General features: G+C 36.9%; 2 protein-coding genes across 2 annotated transcripts; one reads left to right on the top strand and one right to left on the bottom strand.

Moving 5' to 3' along the window:
- Positions 1–1,379: 1,379 nt before the first annotated feature.
- Positions 1,380–17,654, top strand: LOC111337759 (mitochondrial potassium channel ATP-binding subunit). Its single transcript, XM_088752388.1, has 13 exons — positions 1,380–1,551; positions 2,218–2,892; positions 3,953–4,255; positions 5,268–5,471; positions 6,376–6,775; positions 7,276–7,347; positions 8,520–8,576; positions 11,961–12,019; positions 12,176–12,238; positions 12,830–12,888; positions 13,411–13,461; positions 13,949–13,986; positions 15,477–17,654. The coding sequence occupies exons 1-13, from the start codon at positions 1,463–1,465 to the stop codon at positions 15,555–15,557; spliced, it is 2,151 nt and encodes a 716-aa protein (XP_088608514.1). The 5' UTR covers positions 1,380–1,462; the 3' UTR covers positions 15,558–17,654.
- Positions 16,468–22,597, bottom strand: LOC111336816 (LIX1-like protein). The gene is made up of 3 exons (XM_022942980.2): positions 22,221–22,597; positions 19,193–19,439; positions 16,468–18,419 (listed from the first exon to the last, which is right to left on the bottom strand). Exons 1-3 carry the CDS (start codon positions 22,363–22,365, stop codon positions 17,930–17,932), a joined length of 882 nt encoding a protein of 293 aa, XP_022798715.1. The 5' UTR covers positions 22,366–22,597; the 3' UTR covers positions 16,468–17,929.
- Between the last annotated feature and the right edge of the window lie 15 nt (positions 22,598–22,612).

Raw genomic sequence — 22,612 nt, 5'->3', positions numbered from 1 at the left:
TATATGATATTCCAAGATACTTGCTAATGGAAAGTGTCCAAGGTATTCATGATATAGTCTAATACGACTTATGAATACGAAGCATATAATTATCAAGAAATTTTCGATGTAAATCGGCTTTGAACAATTGTAAGTTTGTTTTTCACTTTTGGGCCCTAAAAAATTGTATGTAATCGAAACACTTGACCGCAATAAAAAATTAACGAATTTAAGAACAAGACCATAAATCTTCCCTAATCAAGTTAATGAAATGTTCAGTAAATACTTTGCTTCAGTCATGCAATAGATTTGCTATCACGCACATAAATATTCGATGTTTATGTACATCACTGATGAATACAAGACCGATTTTAGTCCAATTCGGACTTTTAACAACAACCGCGTATGCCTTACTAGCTTTAAAATCATTTATCATTTATACCAGACTTAAAAAAAATTCAGCGATGAAACGATGTAGTAAACAAATCCTCATAATTGAACAAGTGGCCTGCTCACCCAGACGAAGTGATTCAGACTGCACGCTTATCTGTTACTTCTGGGCTCACGGCATCGCAAATTTCAATCGAAAAGTCACGAGATTCGAAAATAAAATGTATTACGAAGTTTCACTTCAAATTAACTCCTTAATTTTATCCATGTGTACATAAAAACTCCATTTGTCTAAATGTGCAAATCGTGAAACCCGCTAGAATCAAAGATAAGCAACATATGATTCATTCCTCTATTGACTTGCCCAATGATCTCCGAAGTATCCCGAAGATCATATCAGTACACTGAATGCCTAGACGTCTTTCATAATTAATCTTTAGAGGGGATGCAATTGGCGAAAGATTTTTGGACGGTCAAGCCATTTTTGTGTTGGTCTGATTAATCAATATACCAAGGCAGGAGCCCTAGCTAGCCCATGGGTAATGGGCTCCTGACCACGGTGTATTACTATCTATCGATTGACGTTATATTTCCGTAAGTAAGACATGTAAAGCCTTGACTTCAAGTAAAAAAAAAATTGTGCACTGTTTATTGTCTCTCTTAAATCAAGTAAATGCCCAGAGTGAAAAATTTTGTATGGGGTAAAAAAGCATTGCACTATCATTATTTTGATCTTTGTAACCCAACAGAGACGATAATAAAATAAGTTGGTTATGCTTTTTTTATGTATTGCATCGTTCCTTTGAAGCTTACTGTCTGCTACTTTGTTATATTTTCCTTTTCTTATTAGTATATTGTTTGGATTTTTATTCGTTATTTGTTTGTTTTCATCATTATTAGTTCTTGAATGTTACAACCTTTTCATATTCATGTCTGTGTCTGTCACTTGCCCACTCCCTGCGTACCCCACTCTGCTCGCGGCCAAATCTGCAAGGCGTTCAACGCGTGTTATTAGGAAGCTTGTGTCTAGTTAAGATGGCGGACGAACTGGTGCAAAGGGCGCTTATAACCGGCAAGTTCAAGTGAAGACGAGATGTACCCTCTTTTGACTCAGAAGTTTGGCTGTTCTTTTTTTCGAAGTTATTTCGTTCGTTTGGCTCCAAGAAATTTTATTGCATACAGGTATCAACCCCTGCAATAACTGAAAAAAAGTATTTTTATATTTAAGGTTCAGTATGGTTCACGCAGGTTAGCCCTTGTCATATTGGACTAGCTAGAAAGATTTCTGCTCGAGTTTTCGGAGACAACAGAACTTAACAAGATCTTGAGAGATACATTTTTATCTGTGTTCAATGTGAACAATTCATAGTTGCAATATTATTTGCCTTCTGCAATATGCTGCATATACAATGCGCTAATTCTGGTGAGGGCCCATTGGTAGCATCTGAGTATCCCATATCCTATAAATGTTTGGCATACATATCCTATTTCCTGTAAATTAGTGTAACTGTGGTTTGTATCCCCAAAATTTCAGTGCGTTATCCCAGAATCTCTTTTTAAATATCCCATATCCTTTTAATTTTTTCCTCAACTATTCTGTTTTCCTATAATTTTTTACCCCAGTATCCCTTATCCCAGTAACCCCATGATAGGGCCTATCTATGTGCACAATTAGTGTTTAGAGGAAACATGTGTACTTCACTAATGCTGGTAAGAGTACCCTGCACATGGTTGTTGTTCAATCACTTCCAGGAGGTTCTGGCTGATTTTAATTTTTTTTCATTCAAACTTTCCCATTGCTACAACTTTTCTATTTTTTTGAGTGATGCAATTCTCTTTTATTTGTAGAAGTAACAGACCAACAGTTTTTAGGGAACAACAATTCTCAAAAATCATTGTAAAATGTGCTTCAAAAAATACTGGAGGGGCGTACAGATGGAGAACTTTGCATGTCTGGAAATTATTGGAACAGAGACCAAATTCTTATTTCAGTTGCTGGTGTCTTCTTAAGTATACTGGAGTCTTAGCTGTTGGAGCTTTAGTTGTCAGATCAAAGGTTTCTAATGCCTACTGTGGGCTGAAGTTGAGTCACAAGTCATCATCACACCTTTTGCAGAGCAAAGACAAAGATGGGGAGAGGTTGCAGCCAAAATTTGATTTCAGGGAATTTTGGAAATTCTTGTGGCCTGATATTTGGCTTTTACTATTAGCAAGTGTGAGTGCTTTTGCAGTTGCCATGGTGAACATTGAATTGCCGCTGTTGCTTGGGAACCTTGTGAATGCAGTTTCCAGTCTAACTAGTGGTAATCATGACACAGACATAATTCAAGTATTAAAAGAACCTGCTATGAAATTGATTTCACTTTATGGGGCTCAGTCATTCCTCACATTTGCTTATATCTCATTCCTTTCCTGTTTGGGAGAGAGACTTGCAGAGCGAATGCGCAATGCTTTGTTTGCGTCATTGATACGACAAGACATTGCTTTCTTTGATGATCATAAAACAGGAGAGTTAGTCAACAGGTATGTTTCCTCTTGCTAAGAGTTGAATGGCAAAAACATTTTTTTGTATCATAGAAAATCTTCAATTTATGGTATGTACAGCTTTAAGGTATATGAGAAAAAAGCAAGCATACATTGTAAGAAGGTTGATAGTTTCTGAAAGAAACTGTTTGGGGCTGGGTCGGTGGGAGTAACGAAATAATTTGGATATATCAACAAAGTTGAAATGGTAAATTGGCCCCCGTAACGATTACAAAAGCTGACGTTTCGAGAGGTAGCCCTTTGTCGGAGTGAATAAATTATTGAGATAAATTATACATTGCAGTAAATGGTTTGAACCCGGGGGTAACATGTGAAGGTGTAGTATGATCGTCCGGGTGAGTGTAGTCCTGAGAAGGACTGTTGTCGGTGGCAGTGACTGACGTTTCGACAACCTGTGCGGAAGTCATCATCAGAGTCAAGTGACTCTGATGATGACTTCCGCACAGGTTGTCGAAACGTCAGTCACTGCCACCGACAACAGTCCTTCTCAGGACTACACTCACCCGGACGATCATACTACACCTTCACAAATTATACATTGTAAGAGACTGTGTGTCTAAGGTGATAGCATGACACGCAAACCATAACTTGAACATAATTATTATAATTTTACTTTGAAAAACCAACATTTCTCAACTACCGATTCAGTAATGTCAATACTGGGGTCCAATCGTCTATCAGGATGAATTAACATTTGCTCAGTTGATATATTATTTTTGTTCACTCTGAAATTTAGGTCGAAGGATTGAGATAAGATAAGCTGTATCATGCACACGTTTTGACTGGTTCTTTCCTAGAGGATAGTCACCATTACCAACATTTTGCCTTCTCTATAAATTATACAAAAATGGAGTCCATATGTTGCTGTGGGTCTATACAATAGTATATCACAGAAGAGGTCAAAATGTCTTCTGTGCTTTGTGCCCTAGCATCGTTCTGTTTCCCCAAACTGAATGCTGATTATTTCTTGTATTTAAAACAAAGGCTACATATTTATAACTTTTGCTTTAATTCATATCATGGAAATCTTGCTTTGAAGGTTGACTACGGACATTCAAGATTTCAAGAGTGCCTTTAAGCAGATAATTTCCCAAGGTCTGCGCAGCACTACTCAAACTGTGGGCTGTGTGGTATCGCTTTATGTGATTTCACCTAAACTGACAGGCATGATGATGGTCATCTTACCAGTTGTTATCATTGGTGGTACTTTATTTGGCTCGCTGTTAAGAAGGCTCTCCAGGGCTGCTCAAGCACAGGTTGCAAAGGCAACTGCAGTTGCTGATGAGGCTCTTGGAAATGTGCGAACTGTGAGGGCATTTGCTATGGAAGAGAAGGAAATTAAGTAGGATCATAATAAATGTGCCTTATTCACCAAGGGTCAGGTCAAGATGGCTAAATATTGGCCAAGTTCTTTTTTGGGTTTTTATGGACTGAGACAAAGTCAAGGTTTATAAAAACATAAAAATGCAGAGCGAGCCTAATATCCAGCCATCTTGACTGAACAAGCTTGGTCAATGACGAATTATTATTACAGACCGAGCTAAAAGATGTCACTTTAATAAAAATCAAGAATGACTTAATATTTAATTTGAGAGCTGGGAAAGAAAGCCAACTGTGTTTGAGGCCCAATAAATTTTGGTTGGGTGTTTGTTTTCTTTGTTTCAACTGTCTTCTGCCACCTTTTGCAACTCCATCGCCAACATTGTACACAAGTTACAAACACTTTAAGTCTGCTCCACACACTTTTTTCTTACACAGGATCAAAGAGGGAAATCTGGAGCAGGCAAGATAGGCCTATCTTGCCTGCTCAGTAACAATCAGAACACAGGATTTGCTTCATATAATGCCCTTGGGCTGTGTAATAAGTGGCATTATTTTGTTACAGTAATTGCTAGCAAGTTATAAGAATTGTGACAGTCACCACATTTACCCTCACAGACCATCTTTTAATACATCTTTGCTAAACAGAATTACATGTTTAGATGGGCATCCCCTCAGATCCTCTTACTTTCTGAAAGGTTCAAAGTGAAATGATGAAGGATAATATGGCAAATACATGAATTGTAAGAAGATAAAAAGCTTTGTCTTGCACACACTACTTTCATATATTGGATTAATAGGTTTCTTTAAATTTGATTTTAATTTGCAAATTAATTTTTTTTCAATTTTTTTAAAATTTGATAGTGTCTGTAAAGAAGAAAAGTTAAAATGTATGAGAAAATTGTAGATCAAGTATCAGAATACTAAGAAATAGACTAAGTTTAATTCCTATTGTAATTAATATAATAAAACTATTAATAAAATCATTGGCACTAATTGGATCATTTAACCTAACAATCAAAATTTTCTCATAGCTTGTATCAAGATGAAGTCTCTAAATCCAAGACACTGAATGAGATGTTAGGTGTTGGAGTCGGTTTGTTCCAAGGTTTATCAAACCTGGCTATTAATGGCTTGGCACTGGTAGTGTTGTATTATGGTGGATCACTTCTCGCTTCCAAAGAAATGGAACCTGGAGACTTGATGAGCTTCCTGGTGGCTACACAAACCATTCAAAGGTACATGTATGTTCTATAATACAGCCCATTCATAGGTACATGTATGTTCAAACATTCAAACACCTCTGGCTAACATAGTCTAGTACATACTAAATAGTGGATAGCTTTGAAGGAGCACTCAGATTGGCTACTCAAATTCTGAATATCCTTTGCTATTCACCTCTAAACAGCTCTGAGTGAGTGAGGCAGATTATGATCCTGTTGTTAATTATGGTTTGTGTTCTTTGTCATTGACCAAGCATTTTCCTCCAACTTATGGCCTGAGCCTAAGATGGGCAGCCCGTTAACTGAAGGGGAAAAAGTAGGATCAATTTTGTAACTAACAATATGGGTGGAAAAAAACTACAGACGATTGAGAGATGTCTGCTTTATTTCTGGTGTGAGTCTGACAGGTTTGGACAATATTTCCAGTCAATGCAATTCAATTTATTTAAATGACTGATAGGCAGTGAGAACAGAATGAGTAAGACTGACACTTTTTCTCAGGCTTCAGCTCATATATAGCTCAAAAACACAATCAATAAAATTAATTGAAATTTTTCATTGCCTGGGAAATTTAATAAAATGTATTAAAGAGAGATTTTGGCTGCAAGAGTGCAACAACTAAATAAGATCAAGACAAAACCCACTGAGCTTTTTTCCGAACTCAAACCCAGCCAAGTCTGCCAGTAAGGCTGTATGCTTGGCTATTGTAACAGTTCCAATTTTTTCAGAGTTAATTTTTTTTCCATTTTAGATTTCAATATAATATTAAATAAAAACAAAGAAACATAAAAATTGAACTGGTCTGAACAAATTTAAACCAGGATAACCTTTGAACCTTAACATCTATCCTGCTGTGTTGTGGGTTTGTAACAAACACTTTTAGTTCTAAAGCTATTAATTTTCTTCTTTACAATGTCAGGTCTTTAGGACACATCTCTCTCCTGTTTGGCCAAATTGTGCGTGGCATGAGCTCAGGAGCGAGGGTCTTTGAATACCTAGCAATCAAACCTGCTATACCAGTAACAGGTGGTAAACAAATCCCACTTAAGAACATACGTGGAGAAGTTAGCTTTAAGGATGTCACTTTTGTGTACCCTACACGACCCACACAAACTGTTCTTAAAGACTTCTCCCTGTCGGTGCCAGCTAGTAAAATGGTAGCTTTGTGTGGAAGTAGTGGAGCTGGAAAGTCAACAGTAGCGGCCCTGTTAGAACGTTTTTATGATGTGAAGAGTGGAAGTATTGCTCTTGATGGTCATGAAATAACTTCCTTAGATCCAACATGGCTGAGGGGACACGTGATTGGTTTTATTCATCAGGTATTTTTAGACTGCAAATAAAAGTAGGAGTTCATTACCAAGAACCAAATTGCCGTACAAAGAGATTTTGAATGAAACTAGTTTGTTATTACAACCAGAAAGCAGATAGTTGTGAAAAATTAGTTACATGTTAAGTTCTGATTATTGATAATACAGTTGTGATCCAAATGTTGTTTCTGTTCACCCATTCCTTTAGCTGTTAAAGTCAGTGACAACTTTTTCTTAAAATCATTCATTTATTAAGAATAAAAATGTGACGGTAAATGATAAATAATATTAAGCATGACCTATGAGATGTTGCAATAATTGTGATATTATTAGGGATAAGGGTAATAATGATGTTTGATATTTACCAGGATGTTTGCACCACATACCTTGGTTTTCAGCAAAAAATAATGAAATGATATTTGTGTTCTAAAAACATTAAAACATGTATACTTACAATTTCATTTCCAGCCAGCATTCTGCTATTATTTTTGTGTTTTGTCCTTTACATTTAGGAGCCTGTGCTGTTTGCAACATCTGTTTTAGAGAATATACGTTATGGCCGGCCAGAAGCGACAGATAATGAGGTATATTTGATAGACAATACCTTGTGCTATGATCATTTGGTAATTGTGAAGAAGAGCTCCCCAAAAAACCTGTCGGCCGACAGTCGGCCGACTGTCGGCCGACAGTTGACCGACAGGCGGCCGACAGTCTACCGACAGGTTAAGAAAAAAGAAAAATTGTGTAAAAAACGAACAGTTAACGTGACATAACAATCCGTAATGGTGATGTATGACTCGACAGACTTCACCTACTTACCGATCGACGGCAAAGTTGGTAGTATGTAAAGAAACGTTTCTTCCAAAATGTTATCAGATGCGTATAGGATATATCACTTGCGTAATTTACAACACACCAGACAATCTAAGAATCGCATAGGAAGATAATTTAATCGAAAACTCGGCCAAAAACTCTGAAAACCATAAGCTACGTATCAATACAAACACTTTCGTTCCAATCGCCCAACAATGCAACGCGGCCTCTTATGGTATGTTAAGTATGTATGTATGTATTTGTTGCTAGCATCGTAATCTATCTTGCAGGTTTGGGATGAATTGCTATTTCCAATTTCAAGTTTAATAAATGATACAACTGTGAATCTTTTTACTCGTTATGTTAAGTAATAAAATACTATACGTAACAATTCGATAATTAGACTTGGATGCGTGATGCGATAATTGATTTAGGAGCGCGCCGCTAATCTAATGTTGAACAATACACATGTTGGTTCTGTCTCTGTCGGTTCAAGACTTTTTTTTATTTGGTGGCTCCTAAAGGAGCCGTTTGTTTGTAAAACTAAGTAAACCCATATGCTTTTGTAACGGCAAACTTAGAATCCCTAACATTGTGTGATCGTTTCACGGACAAGCTACCGACAAGGTACCGACAGGTTACCGACACATTACCAACAGTCGGCCGACTGTCGGCCGACTGGCGGCCGACAGGTAGCCTATATTTCAGGCAAAACCTGTCGGCCGACAGACGACCAACTGTCGGCCGACTGTCGGCCGACAGTCGGCCGACAGACGACCAACTGTCGGCCGACAGTCGGCCGACAGTTGGTCGTCTGTCGGCCGACTGTCGGCCGACAGGTTTTTTGGGGAGCTCTTCTTCACAATTACCGATCATTTTCTGATAAATTCATTGATTTTTTATCACATCCTTTCCTTTGACTTTCTTTTTATATATAAATAAGGTGCTAGCAGCAGCTCAGCAAGCAAATGCTGATGGCTTCATCAGAGGTTTCCCTGAGGTAACTGATTGCACTGTATACTTTTGATTGCTTTAATCCTTTTGAATGGCTTTTAAACTTTCAGGGTGACGTCGAAAACAGCCAATTAATTTCTTACTATTGTTTCAAGATATTTATCATGCTTGTGGTAGGGAAAGTGGGTAGCAACTAAAATGACAATTCTTTATCCTTTTTAGACATCAAAGTTTCAATTGAAGGCAACGGTTTATGCACTAGTGTGTATTACAAACCTACAGACTCGCATAATTACTTGTTATATTCGTCTTTGCATCCATCTACGTTAAGAATTCCATTCCTTTTTCTCAGTTTCTAAGACTTCGTCGTTTATGTAGTGATGACTCTGATTTCCACCACAAATCGCAGGCAGCCCAAGCTCACTTCTAGAAAAGGGGACGTGACTCTTAACGTGTTGCGCAACGTTTTATATTTATAAAGGTTTGTATGGGATGTTATCGGTTTGCCTTAAAAGAGAGAAAAAAGTGTCTTGTTTTGAAATAAAATGGGCTTACCTTATTGCTTTGTTGTTTTCTTTGTTGATTCCGAACGTCTCAGGCCATTTTGAAGCATTTTCGGTGAGTTAGCGCTATGTTGGTGTTCAACTGTTAAAAGAAAGACAAGGCTGGAAACCTATTTTGGAAGTGTCCGTCGCCCGAAGCAAATAATTTCGCCAAAAAATTACCACCAGTCTCGATTCCTCCAGAAAATCAAAGCAGAGATGTTGCAGTTTCATTTCCATTCACTCGATTCCCAATTACTCCCACAGATCTTTCACTAGCGATGCTTTTATCTCCAGATCGATTGGCTTTCAATTTCGGATTTGGCTGCTTGAAGCATTTGCGGCCCGTTGGCCGATCGCATAGTATGTTGGGTAACAAAAATAAGCCCGGCGAGGGTAGCCAGCGACCTGCAGTCGACAAACAAACCAGTTAGCTTCCCTGGTCCCCTCGAGAGGTTTGGTCAAGACCGCATTCTTTTGATCACAATGTTTATTGATATGAAACACGATCCTCGCAGTAGATAGCGCTATTTAAGCAATAGCGAAAATCAGACCTGAAAAAAATCAGGCCTGTATGGGATTTTTGTCAGGTCTGATTTTCGCTATTGCTTAAATAGCGCTATCTACTGTGAGGATCGTGTATTATATGTATCTAATGCCGCAGTACAAAATATATGAACTTCATATATTTCATTGTATCTCACAATGTTGATTGGTCGATCAAAACAATGCGGTCTTGACAAAACCTCTCGAGGGGACCAGGGGAGCTAATTGGTTTGTTTGTCGACTGCAGGTCGCTGGCTACCCTCGCCGGGCTTATTTTTGTTACCCAACATACTATGCGATCAGCCAACGGGCCGCAAATGTTTCAAGCAGCCAAATTTGAAATTGGAAAGCCAATCGATCTGGAGATAAAAGCATCGCTAGTGAAAGATCTGTGGGAGGAATTGGGAATTGAGTGAATGGAAATGAAACTGCAACATCTCTGCTTTGATTTTCTGGAGGAATCAAGACTGGTGGTAATTTTTTGGCAGAATTATTTGCTTCGGGCGACGGACACTTCTAAAATAGGTTTCCGGCCTTGTCTTTCTTTTAGCAGTTGAACACCAACATAGCGCTAACTCGCCAAAAACGCTTCAAAATGGCCTGAGACGTTCAGAATCAACAAAGAAAACAGCAAAGCAATAAGGTAAGCCCATTTTATTTCAAAACAAGACACTTTTTTCTCTCTTTTAAGGCAAACCGATAACATCCCATACAAACCTTTATAAATATAAAACATTGCGCAACACGTTAAGAGTCACGTCCGCTTTTCTAGTAGTGAGCTTGGGCTGCCTGTGCACAAATCAGAGTCAATGTGCCAGTTTTTTGATAAACGTGGTTACCCTGTTTCTGTCATTCAAGCAGGTTACCACCGCGCCCAACTTATTGATCAACGTTCAGCATTACAAACGTCGCAGAATGAAGATTCTGACCTCATTACATTCACTTTCACGTTTCACCCTCACAACCACTCAGTTAAATCCATCATTCTTAAAAACTTTAAATTACTTCAAAACAATCCAGAGACAAGCACTATCTTTTTGCAGCCTCCGCTCCTTTCATTCAAACGCGACAAAAACAGTCATTATGATGGGCAATTTTTTGGTCAGAAGTTCTTTTCAGACTAATGACGAACCAGGCACTTTTAAATGCGCTTGTGCACAATGCAAAACATCTCCTTTCATTCACAACGCTGATAAAATATCGGGACCTAAATGATCCATTAAGATCACCGATCACTTCACGTGCACCTCCGCCATTGTAATCTATTGCATAACTTGCACTTATTGCAAAAAGATATACATCGGCGAAAGAGACAGAAGACTAGGTGACCGATTCTGAGAACACCTTCGAGACATGGAAAGGAATGACAAGGACACATCGAAACCAGTCGCTAGACATTTTAATTTACCTAATCATTCTAAGCAACATATGGTAATCTGCAGTCTTTCCTTACACTCAGGTAGCACGGAAAGCCGTAAAACTCTTGAAGAAAATCTCATCTTTCAAACTGGCAGTCTAAATCCCACAGGAATCAACGAATGCTTTTCATTTGACTAATTTTTTTCGTGTTTTTCTCGTTGCCATGTTCCCATCAATAACGTAGCTCCATTTTCTACCTATAAAAGCGCACACAACCCACAATTCCTCTATTCACTCCGACGAAGAGCTAACGTTCGAAACGTCAGCTTTTGTAATCATTATGGTGGCCAATTTACCATTTCAACTTTGTTGATATATCCAAATTATTTCGTTACCCCCACTGACGCAGCCCCAAACAATTTCTTTAGAAACTATCAGCCTTTAACTAAAATGTGAATCTGGATGAACTTACCAGTGCATTTTTCATCAAATATTTATAATGAGTTTTCAACCTTCAATCCAAAGTAGAGGATTTTTTTCTTTTTCATCTCAGTCAGTGGTTAGCATTTACACTTTTAAAAATTTAAACCCAACTTGTCTTCACAATTTTTCCATAGAGGCCACACTGTGTTTGTGGAAGGGTCAACTTTCGCTAGGTCTTGGCATGAATAATTTGTATCATGCCATCGGAGTATCCATGCAGATTGAAATTAGTGACCTAAGGCAACATTTGTGAATTATGTTTTGATAAGACTTAAGTCTTTGGATAACTTTTGACCATCCATTGGATAACATTATCAGCCGATTTGAACAACAGGGTCCTGAAGAATAACTTATAGTGCATGCAGTTCCATTTAATTTATTAAGGATTTTTTTCATTTTTAATAAATACTATTATAATAAAATGAGTTTTTTTGTCACTTGGTTTTCAAGGTTTTACAGCTACTTGTCGCGACTAGCGCTAATCTGACTTCTTCCCACAGGGTTACCAAACTGTCCTGGGAGAGAGAGGTGTGACTGTGTCAGGAGGACAAAAGCAAAGGTGTGTAGCATTTAAACTTCAGGGAGCATAAAGTAAAAGGTTTCAGTCAGCTTTTTGCAGTTTTTGAGAAGAAATTCTCAATTGAGACAAAAAATGTTTATAAATCTTTTTTGTTACTTTGTTTGTTTGTTTGTTTGTTTGTTTGTTTTTTGCTAGGATTGCAATTGCCAGGGCACTTCTAAAGAACCCAGCTATTCTCATCCTGGATGAAGCAACAAGGTATTTTAAGTTTGCCTTTTGGCAGGGTAGTTTATTAGCTGCAGTAAGATGGCTGACTAAGGGGGGTTTTCTCATGCTTAATTGTTCAGTTATCTATTCAAATCAAATCATTATGATTATTTGGTTACAATGAATATATGAAGTTAAATATATTTTGAGCTGCATTATTAGATACGTAGATATGTAGATCAACTTAATGGCCTGCTCCATGCAGTTGGCTTGTTAGCTCAATTGGTAGAGCACTGCACTAGTATCGCAGAGGTCAGTGGTTCGAATCCCATACAGGCCTGATATTTTTTTCTGGTCTGATTTTCGCTATTGCATAAAAGGCGCTCTCTACTGTGAGGATCGTGCATCATATGCATTATGATTATTATTTACAAAAATTCATAAAATGATGGACATTATCCCCAGGCTATCAAGGATGCTCCCTGAAGTAGTTAGCATTCCTGAAGTTCAGTGAAAGTTCTGCTTTTTTGATACTAAAGAATCTGCACTATTGATTTATTAATAAATAGAAGTGAATGTAATTTTACAAATAATTTGTTGGGCAATTATTTGTGTTAAGTGTCATCTTTCATTTACATCCAGTGCCTTAGATGCAGAGTCTGAACGTGTTGTACAAGAAGCTTTGGACAGAGTTACCAAAGGTTTTAAATTTACTTTTAAATTAATTCCTAGCTGCTGTACAGTTAAGTGAATATAACGTTGACCAGAGATTACAATCGTAGTTTATTAGTAGAGGGGACATGACAACCTATTTATGAGTTGCATATGCTACTCAAACCATTAGTTGGAGATTTCATGGGTTAATGTTTCAAGATACCCTTTTATGTTTACTGCATTCACTTAACAAAGTGGGAGGTGTGTGTGGAAAAGGTATTTTAATGTGCCTAACAGGGTGAGTTTAGAGAGAAAGTAGAGAAAATATATATTAACTAAAGTTTTCTACGACCTAAAGGTCATTCTCCACAGTGAAAAACTGCGACCTTAGGCTTAGATGTTCCTGTAGTTCTGCCAAAGTTTTCACAATATAATTCCAAGACCTCCCAGCTAGCAGTAATAAAACAATCTATCATTATTATTTTGATGTTTCGTAAAGCCTGTAGGAATACTTCAAGTTGATTAATCTAAAGGAGAAAACTAATCTTGTCCATCAATTTCTGTTTTAGGCCGCACTGTCATAGTCATTGCTCATAGGCTCAGTACCATACAAAATGCTGGTAAGTTAATATGAAGTTGTCCATGTAGCTTTCTTTTGTCATATGATTCTTCTGACCAGTTGTTGTGAAAACATTGAGAGATTTCTATACAAGAAATTGAAAATTGATAGATAAGGATTATTATCTGATCATATGATAAATGTTTTTGAAGGCCCTTCAGGCTATCGCATCAGTCTGAAGCTACATGTGACTGGCATCATTTTATTTATTTATACATTTGATATTATACTGGTATTTGTATTATTGATGATCTCTGGTGCTGGCCTTATCTTGAATTGCAGGATCATAACCTGAATATTCTCTACAAAGACTAGCATTTGCAAGTTTTTTTGTATTATAATTAATAATTTTGACTGATATGAATGAATGTATAACTTTGGGTAAGTATGATGATGAACTTAAGAAGGTTTCATTCATATCAGTACTTTATTATTCACCCAACTCTGTTGTTGCAGCTTTATTAACTTCTCTTTTATATTCAAAACAGATTTGATTGTGGTTCTTTCTCATGGTAACATTCGTGAGGTTAGTTTTTCTTGCAAGTATGACATTGTTTTTTTAAATTAATAATTGCATCAGTTTCTGTGACTTTCTTGTACTTCCTCCTGGTTAGCTCAATGGATAGAGCGCTGGACTGATGTGCGGGAGGTCGAGGGTTCGAGCCCCGGCTGGACCAACACTCAAGGTCTTAAAATAATTGAGAAGAATATGCTGCCTTTCTATAACATCAAGGAATGGTTTAGATATTCTTATTACTAGTCTTCTCGGATAGGGACGAATAAATGGAGGTCCCGTCTCCTGCAGGGTTGGGGGTAGGAGATGTTAATTTCCCACACACAAGATTACTGTGTGATGGGTGTCCTCCCCTGGGGTGCTATGGGTGGGTTGTTGTCTTGCATTTCATACATGAGCCTCTGGCTCAGGCAATATGGGTTACCATGCCCCATGTAAAGACATTAAACTTTGCTGTTTGATTGCTATATCAGGTGTATCCCTGGTTAAAGTATTTTCATCTGATAATTTTCCCATACACTTTGTGTAAAAAGTTCCAAATAATTTTAAAGTGTGTTTTTAATTTATGGTTCTAGTTAAGTTTTTTGCAGTAGATGTAGTTGTTAGGGTTGTAGTGCTATTTTTCACATTGAAATTAAGATCTTTCCTTGGAACTTAAAAGATAACTTAGGTCTTTCAAAGAAAAGAAGTGTTACCACTAACAATTAGTACTTAAGTGGCAAAGTTCAAATTCAAACTGGTCCAGTCAGTCTAAGCATCTGTTTTAAAGTGCATATGACATAAAATTTTTTTCTCTTGTTTCTTGTAGTTGGATATATTATATAGAAAACGTTTCGAAGCTTTAAAAGAGCTGGAAAAATGTAAAAAGCATTTTTTTGGCTTTTAAAATGCACGCAATTTGCCTTCAAATTTGTCCCGAAGACTGGGACCTAGTTTATCGCCGTACAAGTTATTCATGACGTCACATTGTGTACCTTTACCGCGAAGGTCTGTTGTTGCTTAGAGGATTCTGCAGTACTTCGCAGTAGATAGATAGTGCATCAAAAGGCAGAGATGTTCAGTGATTCTAATGATTCTTTTGAGTCCGACTCTTCTGAAAGTTCCATTGACTTTGAAGAATCTGGGTACACAATGTGATGTCATGTGTGATTTTGGCAGCGTGATGACCAGGACAAATTTGAAGGCAAATTGTGCGTATTTTGCAAGCAAAAAAAAAATGCTTTTTTGACTTTTTCAGCACTTTTAAGGCTTCGAAACATTTTCTATAGATATCCAACTACAAGAAACAAGAGAAAAAAATGTGATGTCATAGGCACTTTAAAAACAGAATATGTGAGACAGATAGGTTTTAGACCCAAGATGGATTTCTCACAACTATTACTGTGAATTTAGGCTTTTTCATTTAAAAATTATAAGATACAGCATGTTGATTGTAAGTGGCTTTGCTATGGTAGGGTGTTGAACCTCAGCTCACTTCAAAAATGAACTTTAATTTGTAATAGGTGGGAACACATAAAGAATTGATGGCTAGAGATGGACTTTATGCAGACCTTGTACGACAGCAAATTCAAGAACAGGATTAACTTAACTAGCATGTGCCCCAATATACACTGAATTACAAGAGCTGAAACCAAAAGATGCCATTTTTCTTGGAGCAGTGTTAGTTTTACCCCAGTGCCTAATATTGTGGCTTAGATCCATTTGATGAGTTCACCTTGAGGTTCCTTTAAGCCAGTAGATTCCATTTGAAGGAGTATTGTGAAATGTTTGTGGTATTTTACATTTCTTTAAGGGGGTAAGCTTTTAAAGAAATTGTGGTGCTGCATCAGTGGGGGTATTACAAGATAATTTGATTTCCTCCACCGAGTTAATAAATATATGTAAATTGCCCACTGAAAAGAGTTCTTAAAGCTGACATTCTGAGCACAAGCCCTTCATCAAAGCAAATATATAATTGTTTGAAATCAAATAATCCATCTGGTGGTTCAGCTTCCCAGATACATAAGTGCAAAATTAAAACAACAGATATGACTTAGGAATTCCACCATTCCATTTTAGGTGATATTGTACATGGGATATTTTGTTTGGGTGAAGAATGTAATTCACAATAAGTGCCTGGGAAAAGAGGCTCACCCCATATTAAATAGGCTGTGATATTCAGTGTATTAAATTTCCCAGGTTTTGGTTTTACTATTGATGTCTAGGATCAAACTCTCCTATAATTAAATAGGAGAGTTTGAACCTAGACATCAATACTTAAAAGTGTCCAGGGATCTCTTTAAGGGTACTGTTGTAGTGAGAATGGTCTGAAAGGAAATCACAGAGGCAACAGTTAGAGCTTGCAACTTTTCTACTGACTAAAAGTGCCTCTTGATACACCTTTTCAGGAACAGAATTTTGCAAAAATGTCACTTCCTTTTGGTACATGTGATTCCTGACCAGTTTATTGTTTCTCATGACTTTTAATTACTGTAGCAGCCTTCTGGACATTGATTGGATAATCATTCTGTTTATTCTAGTGAATAGTGAAACATGTAACTTCTTACTCTATAATCATGACCACAAGTTATGGTAGGAGATAACAGGTAGACTTGAAATTTAGAGTCACAACTTAAAAAGAAGCACTGTTTCATAAAGGCCTTGGATGTCTCCCTTCTCCAAACAAAATTCAGCATGGCACAGTTTACAAAACCAGTAAATAAAATCAATGAAGTTTTTATAATGACAAGCAAAACATATTATTATGACCTTGGCTTGAATTGTTTGAGTTATTATATTAAAAGTAAAATTATCCTCATACAGTCATAAATTAAACAGTGTATGAATGAGATTAGTATTCAGCAAAAGTGAACAATGGGCACGTACATGTGCAATTGTTGCATCAATGTTATAAATGGTTCGTAATAATCTTTTTTTTAAGTTTCAGTGCGAATCAATAATAACAGATTTCATCCCAGTAGTACATGAACATGAACTCTAGTCTAGTTGCATACACAAAAACCATAACCTGAAACTCCTTTCTGTGTTACCTAAACACACTTCATAATCAATAGTAAATTTACACCCTGCTTTTAACCACAAAGGCAGCAAATCTGCTCTCTAAAATGAGTGTGAAAATTAAAAAAAATTGATTTAAATGCACACTAATGTAGTTTTGATTAAATGTTCACACATCAGCTACATGTAGCTGAGTGTCATAGTTATGTGTGAAAATTATAGAGAAAGACACAGACAAGTTTTGAAATCTTTCCTAGAATGAAGGGCTCTAAACTGAGAGCATGATCAAGGAAATGAGCTTTCCCTTCATCATGATGGTACTTTGTTGCCATGAGCTTTAGAAATTTAGACCCTTAAGAGTGGCTTGCATCTTCTGTTTTTTTTTTAGAATAACACCATGCAGAGTCAAACATTGAGGTCAAGAGAATAAGGAAAATAATTACTGACTAAAAAAGCTATAGACTGATAATCACTCAAATTCTCTTTGTCAATTCCATGTGAAACTCATTGTTGTGTTGGTAACATGCCAATCATTCAGTGTTGGAATGTGCACAATTTAGTGTATTAAATAATTTTGTGTCTTTTTGCATTTGTTTGTTTATAGTATTCATTTTGTATAACACTTGTGTACTTGCTGTGTAGTAAGGAATTGGGCTATTAAAACTTCAAGTTCTCATGGTAAATATTGTCTCTATTCTACAACACTTAAAGAGATCACTATGGAAAGTAAGTATGCTTATGTTAAGGTGTAAAGCAGTAACCTTGAATGATACAGTTAACAAACTACATGTAACTGCATGTTGTAATCAATCAAACTTTGTATATATTACTTTAACAAACAATACAATAATTATTATCCTTCAGAAATCCCCTTAATTTGGGGAAACCTTGCAGATACAAATTCACAACCTCCTTTCCTTTTTATTTTAAGTAGTTGTAGTAAAATGTTACTTGGAATCTAAACCTTCCCTATTTGACTCCAAGCAAGCATTAAAATGTTGCATTTTTCTTTAGGAAACCTCAGTTCACGTCCACTCATTCGACACTGTTCTAATTCCTTTAGTGCCTTATCAAGCTCCCTCTTGATCACTCCTTTTTGTTCTTGTTCACGAGATATCCAGTCCAATGCCATTTGACTTCTCATCTCATCATCGATAGTTCTTTCTGCATAATGCTCCAACACTTCCTGTCGAGAGCAGTTCCTATCCCTCATTGCTTTCAAACTGCCATTCCAGTGAAGTAACTGAAATATTGTCATAAGATCTTGGAATTCCAACATAGTTTTTCCCTTGTTTGATTCCAGCATAAACCGGAATGCTCCCACACCAGTGTTAGGATCTTTAGAGCTGTCTGCACCCAGATTTATTGTTCTTCTCTTCAAAGCAATCTGCATTTCTGTGGACTCAGCTTCTTTGACGGCAGACTCCACAAAGTCATCAGTGATTTTTCTGTTGAGGACAAAAATAATAATGCATTTGGATATAACTCCCTGATTTTTTTGGCCTTGAAGACAACATTTTCTCTAACATTGCCCCCAAAGTCAAGCCACTATTGGTAATAGAACTGATTGTAGTCAGTTTAGTTTCTTAATGTTATGGAAGCATTGATCTAAAGTTCCTTTACAAGTAGCAGATGTATTTAAACTATACCAAACGACTACTCTCCAGAGATATAGGACCCCACAAAGTGAATCTTCCAGGCTGACAACCACTTGCCTACCATACATCCTAGCCAGAGGTACACACATATATGGCAAAAGAACTACCCATACATGTACAAACAGTGACATGTGTGAGGCCATTAGACCTTGTATTAACTCTTGTTTCATTGCTTGGATTATTTAATATTCCTTGTCATGAAAATTTATTAAAATTAACCAACTAAAGCATCAGTCTTACTTCTTACAAATATTAGGACATTTTAAATCACTGGTAATCAACTTTCATTTCAGTCAATTCAAATCTATCTCTGAGTACTACTTTCTATCAGATTTTCAATTCAACTCTGCATGAAAATCTGGGTCGAGACATAGAGACTAGCCTTAAACACTACAGAAAAACCAGATTGCTATATTGACAACTGGGTGACAAGTTTTAAAGAATAGTTTTCAGTCAGTTTACTATGAAATGCCCTCAGAAACAGACATCAAATAGAAGGAAACTGTGAGGTTTGTGGTAAATAAATTGTTAATTAGTAAATGAGATGCTGTTGACTGTATTACCTGGAAGGATGCTCATTAAACACAGAGTTCATTAAGGCAATCTTTGCAGCACTTCTTCGTGCCTCAGCTTTGGTTGGGCATGGTTGAAAACTTCCAAAACAGCTGCCACCAGGGAGACTAACATAGCAAACATATGGAGGCTTCTCAGAAGGCTCTGGCTCATAAAGAACTGTGGGGCCACCTTTGAGAGAGACACCTCGTGTTTCCTTCATTTGCCAAAATTCTTGTAATGCTTCTACAACATTAACTGAAAAACAAAGTACACAATATAATGCCTGAATCACACATTAAAGTCACAAGAAGAAAGTTTGTCAAACAAATCAAACTTATCAGCACCTTGGGAAATGTATCGAGAATATCCCTACCCACGTTGGGGTGAAAAGAGTTAATTAGGTGAAAACAGATAATTATCTATACTCCTAAATCCTACTATCAACTTTAGCAATTAAGTTTCATACCAATTAAAGTGATTCAGGTGGACTTAGAAAAACTAAATAAAAACTTGAGGTGTTAGGGTTACAAAAGCTTTATTGAGTGATGGAAACTATGTCCGTAATTGTTTAATTTTTAGAAAATGTAAGCATTATTCTCGAGTCTGTCATTTTCAAGCAACAGTGATTAAATCTTAACCACCACCAACAAGCTTCACCACCTTTTGACTCAATAGCCCTTATCGCATTGGTGTCTGCAATGAAAAGGGTCTGTGGAGTTACAGTTTAAGGATGAGGCTATCGGGTCAATGTTTCTCGAGAAGAACCAGAAACAATCCATGTCTGACCATATAACTCTGCCGAGGAAAAGGTTAAAATTCTTAGTGGTAATTGTCCTGGCATCACGAAAGGAAGATTGAAAGAATGGCTGTCATTTCAGTAAGGAATGGCAAAATTTTGTCGCGTTTGTTCATGACTACAGTTGTTGTTTCTTTGTTGGCCTTTTTGAGGTTTAACTCAGAGTCATGTTTCAAAGCCCTCAGTGCCTTGCATTCGGCCGGAAGCAAATTATCTTTTGGCTTGTAATTTCTATTTCTGAAAGGTCACTTTTAACTTCTTCTAAATAGCTTTCAAGGGCTACTGATTTTTGTATTGGTGGTATCCATGGCAGGGAGAGGTTTTTTTGTCCTCCCCTCGGAATGTGTAAATCAGACGCATTCTCCTTGCGAACTGATCAAAGTCAAACAATAGTTGTTGTCTGATCTGTTTTTGTTTTGTAGTGGGTGTTGGAATGAATTTAAGCCCTTTTGCCAGTAAATTAATCTGGTCATTTGTAAGTTCTTTATTTGAGAAGTTTTTGAGCATTTTGTTCGCCTCTAGTTTGATAGTTCAACGTGTTTGGCAAGACCGCGGTTTCGATCCTAATCTTGTGGATCTCGTCAGTTGCCGATTCACTGAATAGACTGTTGCACCCTTATGCAATACAATGTCCAACCATGACGAGAACACGCTGTATCCTTAAGAAAATGAATAAAAATGCCTACAAACGTACCCGTTTCCTTCTATTTTACTTGAAAGTTTTACCTGTGTGACCCGATAGCCTCATTTCAAAACTTCAGAGTCTGCTGAACTCTCGTACACTGGGCGTAAATGCAATAAGGGCTATTCAAAATCTAAATACAAATTGATGTTTATCTGCCTAAACAAGCAGTCAATATAATTATTTTGTGATACATTATCCCATTTGAACAAATTCTCCATTCTACTGAAAATGGCTCAAAATATGTTGACTCGTTTTTGTAATACATTCAACAAGGTCACAGATTGGCCACAGCAAACGCTTCCTTCATCAATTCTTAGATTACAGGAGGATATGTAAAATTTGTATTAAATTGGTTTGCACTAATTGATAACTTGCTGCAAAAATGCAAAATTGGGATAGACAAAATTCTAAAATATATTTGTAACCATGGTAACTCAGTAAAATAAAACAATCACAAAAGTTACTCAGATAAATTTTCTAGAACGTAGTTGTACCACACATTGTTTAAATTTAGCCTCTAACTAAAACTGGTACAGTATATTGTCATACTTTTATCAACTATCTGACAAGTAATTTAGATGATACATGGAAAAATTTCCGTATAACCCCATACCAATCAAAAACAAAGCCGTAGTCCCAAAGGAAATCTGTTGTTTTGCCTCTTCTTTCCGTGATCCAAGAATAGAATGCATAATGAATTATGGGGTTATACGGAAATCTTGCCAAACCTACTACAAAGACTTCCAGATTGAAATGAAATTTACAAAATTAAAAATATACAGCCATGTTCAAATTAAATGGCACAACAAAGATAAATATCATGGTCAACAGAAAGCTTAAAATACATAGTCGTTGGAGGAACCCTTCAGTCAATATTTTTGGATAGTGAAGACGACGACGCGTGGCGATTAAGTAAGAAGAGATAACACTTATCGTGTTCCAAATCACTATGACCTTATGTGAAAATTGGGCACGTCTTTAAAATATCATTTATGATGTCGGGGCCTTTGACGTTGAATGACTCATAAAAATTAATTGGCGTTTTCTTGTAGTCGCTCAAATTAGATATTCGTGTACAATCGATAGATTAATACTGACAGTATCATGGAATACTTGCAACATCCTATCGGATCGAATTAGAAATTTAAAAATAATGTTTAATAAATCATGCAAGAAAGTGGTGAATAACATGTCTAGTTTGACTCACTTCTTCAGTGATGGTACGAGGAAAATAAAATTGTAAACGCGGAATATCAGAAACAAAAGCAAGATGGGAAAACAACTCAAAAGCCTCAAGGCTTTTTATGACACATTCGTGTTGAGAGCTCATATTGAACTATAAACATAAACAGTGTAACACTGAAACGTAGCTTACCATAGGGGTGAAAAATTTAAACATTACGGTTGCAAATGATAGGAGTAAAGACAAAGATAAGAGTAATCAAAACGGTCGTAAATTAACTGCTTCCCGTTCAAAAACCTAATCCCTCCAATATTTCAATCGCTTTCATTCGGTTTGTTTCTTTGGGAATGATTTGACAAACTGTACACTTACCTCGACCATAACCATGCGTGTGTTTGGCAAAAGAATTCAAAACAGCATCAACCGCTTCTTTTAACACTGATTTACCAGGATGTGCTCCACCGAAAGCGCTTGGTACACTAAAATTTCCCGTCTGTTCCTCTCTTGTCGACGCCATGTTTGACCCAAACTAACGCAACCTTAAGGAAATTAGGGCTCATATCGAGCAGAAAACGAAACATTCCCTTCCATATCTATCTTATTATTTATCCAACGTGAGTATGTATCCGTTTCACTGGCAACTGAAAATAAATTTACGGTGATGACAAATAAAAATCCGATGAAACGCCTACGACGACAGCCTTGAAACTGATCGGAACGCTAACGTCGACAAGAGATCTCCTGGGGGCACTTCACTCAATGGA

The sequence above is a fragment of the Stylophora pistillata genome, chromosome 3 (genome assembly GCF_964205215.1).
Source record: "Stylophora pistillata chromosome 3, jaStyPist1.2, whole genome shotgun sequence".
Taxonomy (NCBI): Eukaryota; Metazoa; Cnidaria; class Anthozoa; order Scleractinia; family Pocilloporidae; genus Stylophora; species Stylophora pistillata.
Note: the sequence above shows the minus strand (reverse complement) of the source record. Positions and strands in the feature narration are given on the sequence as shown.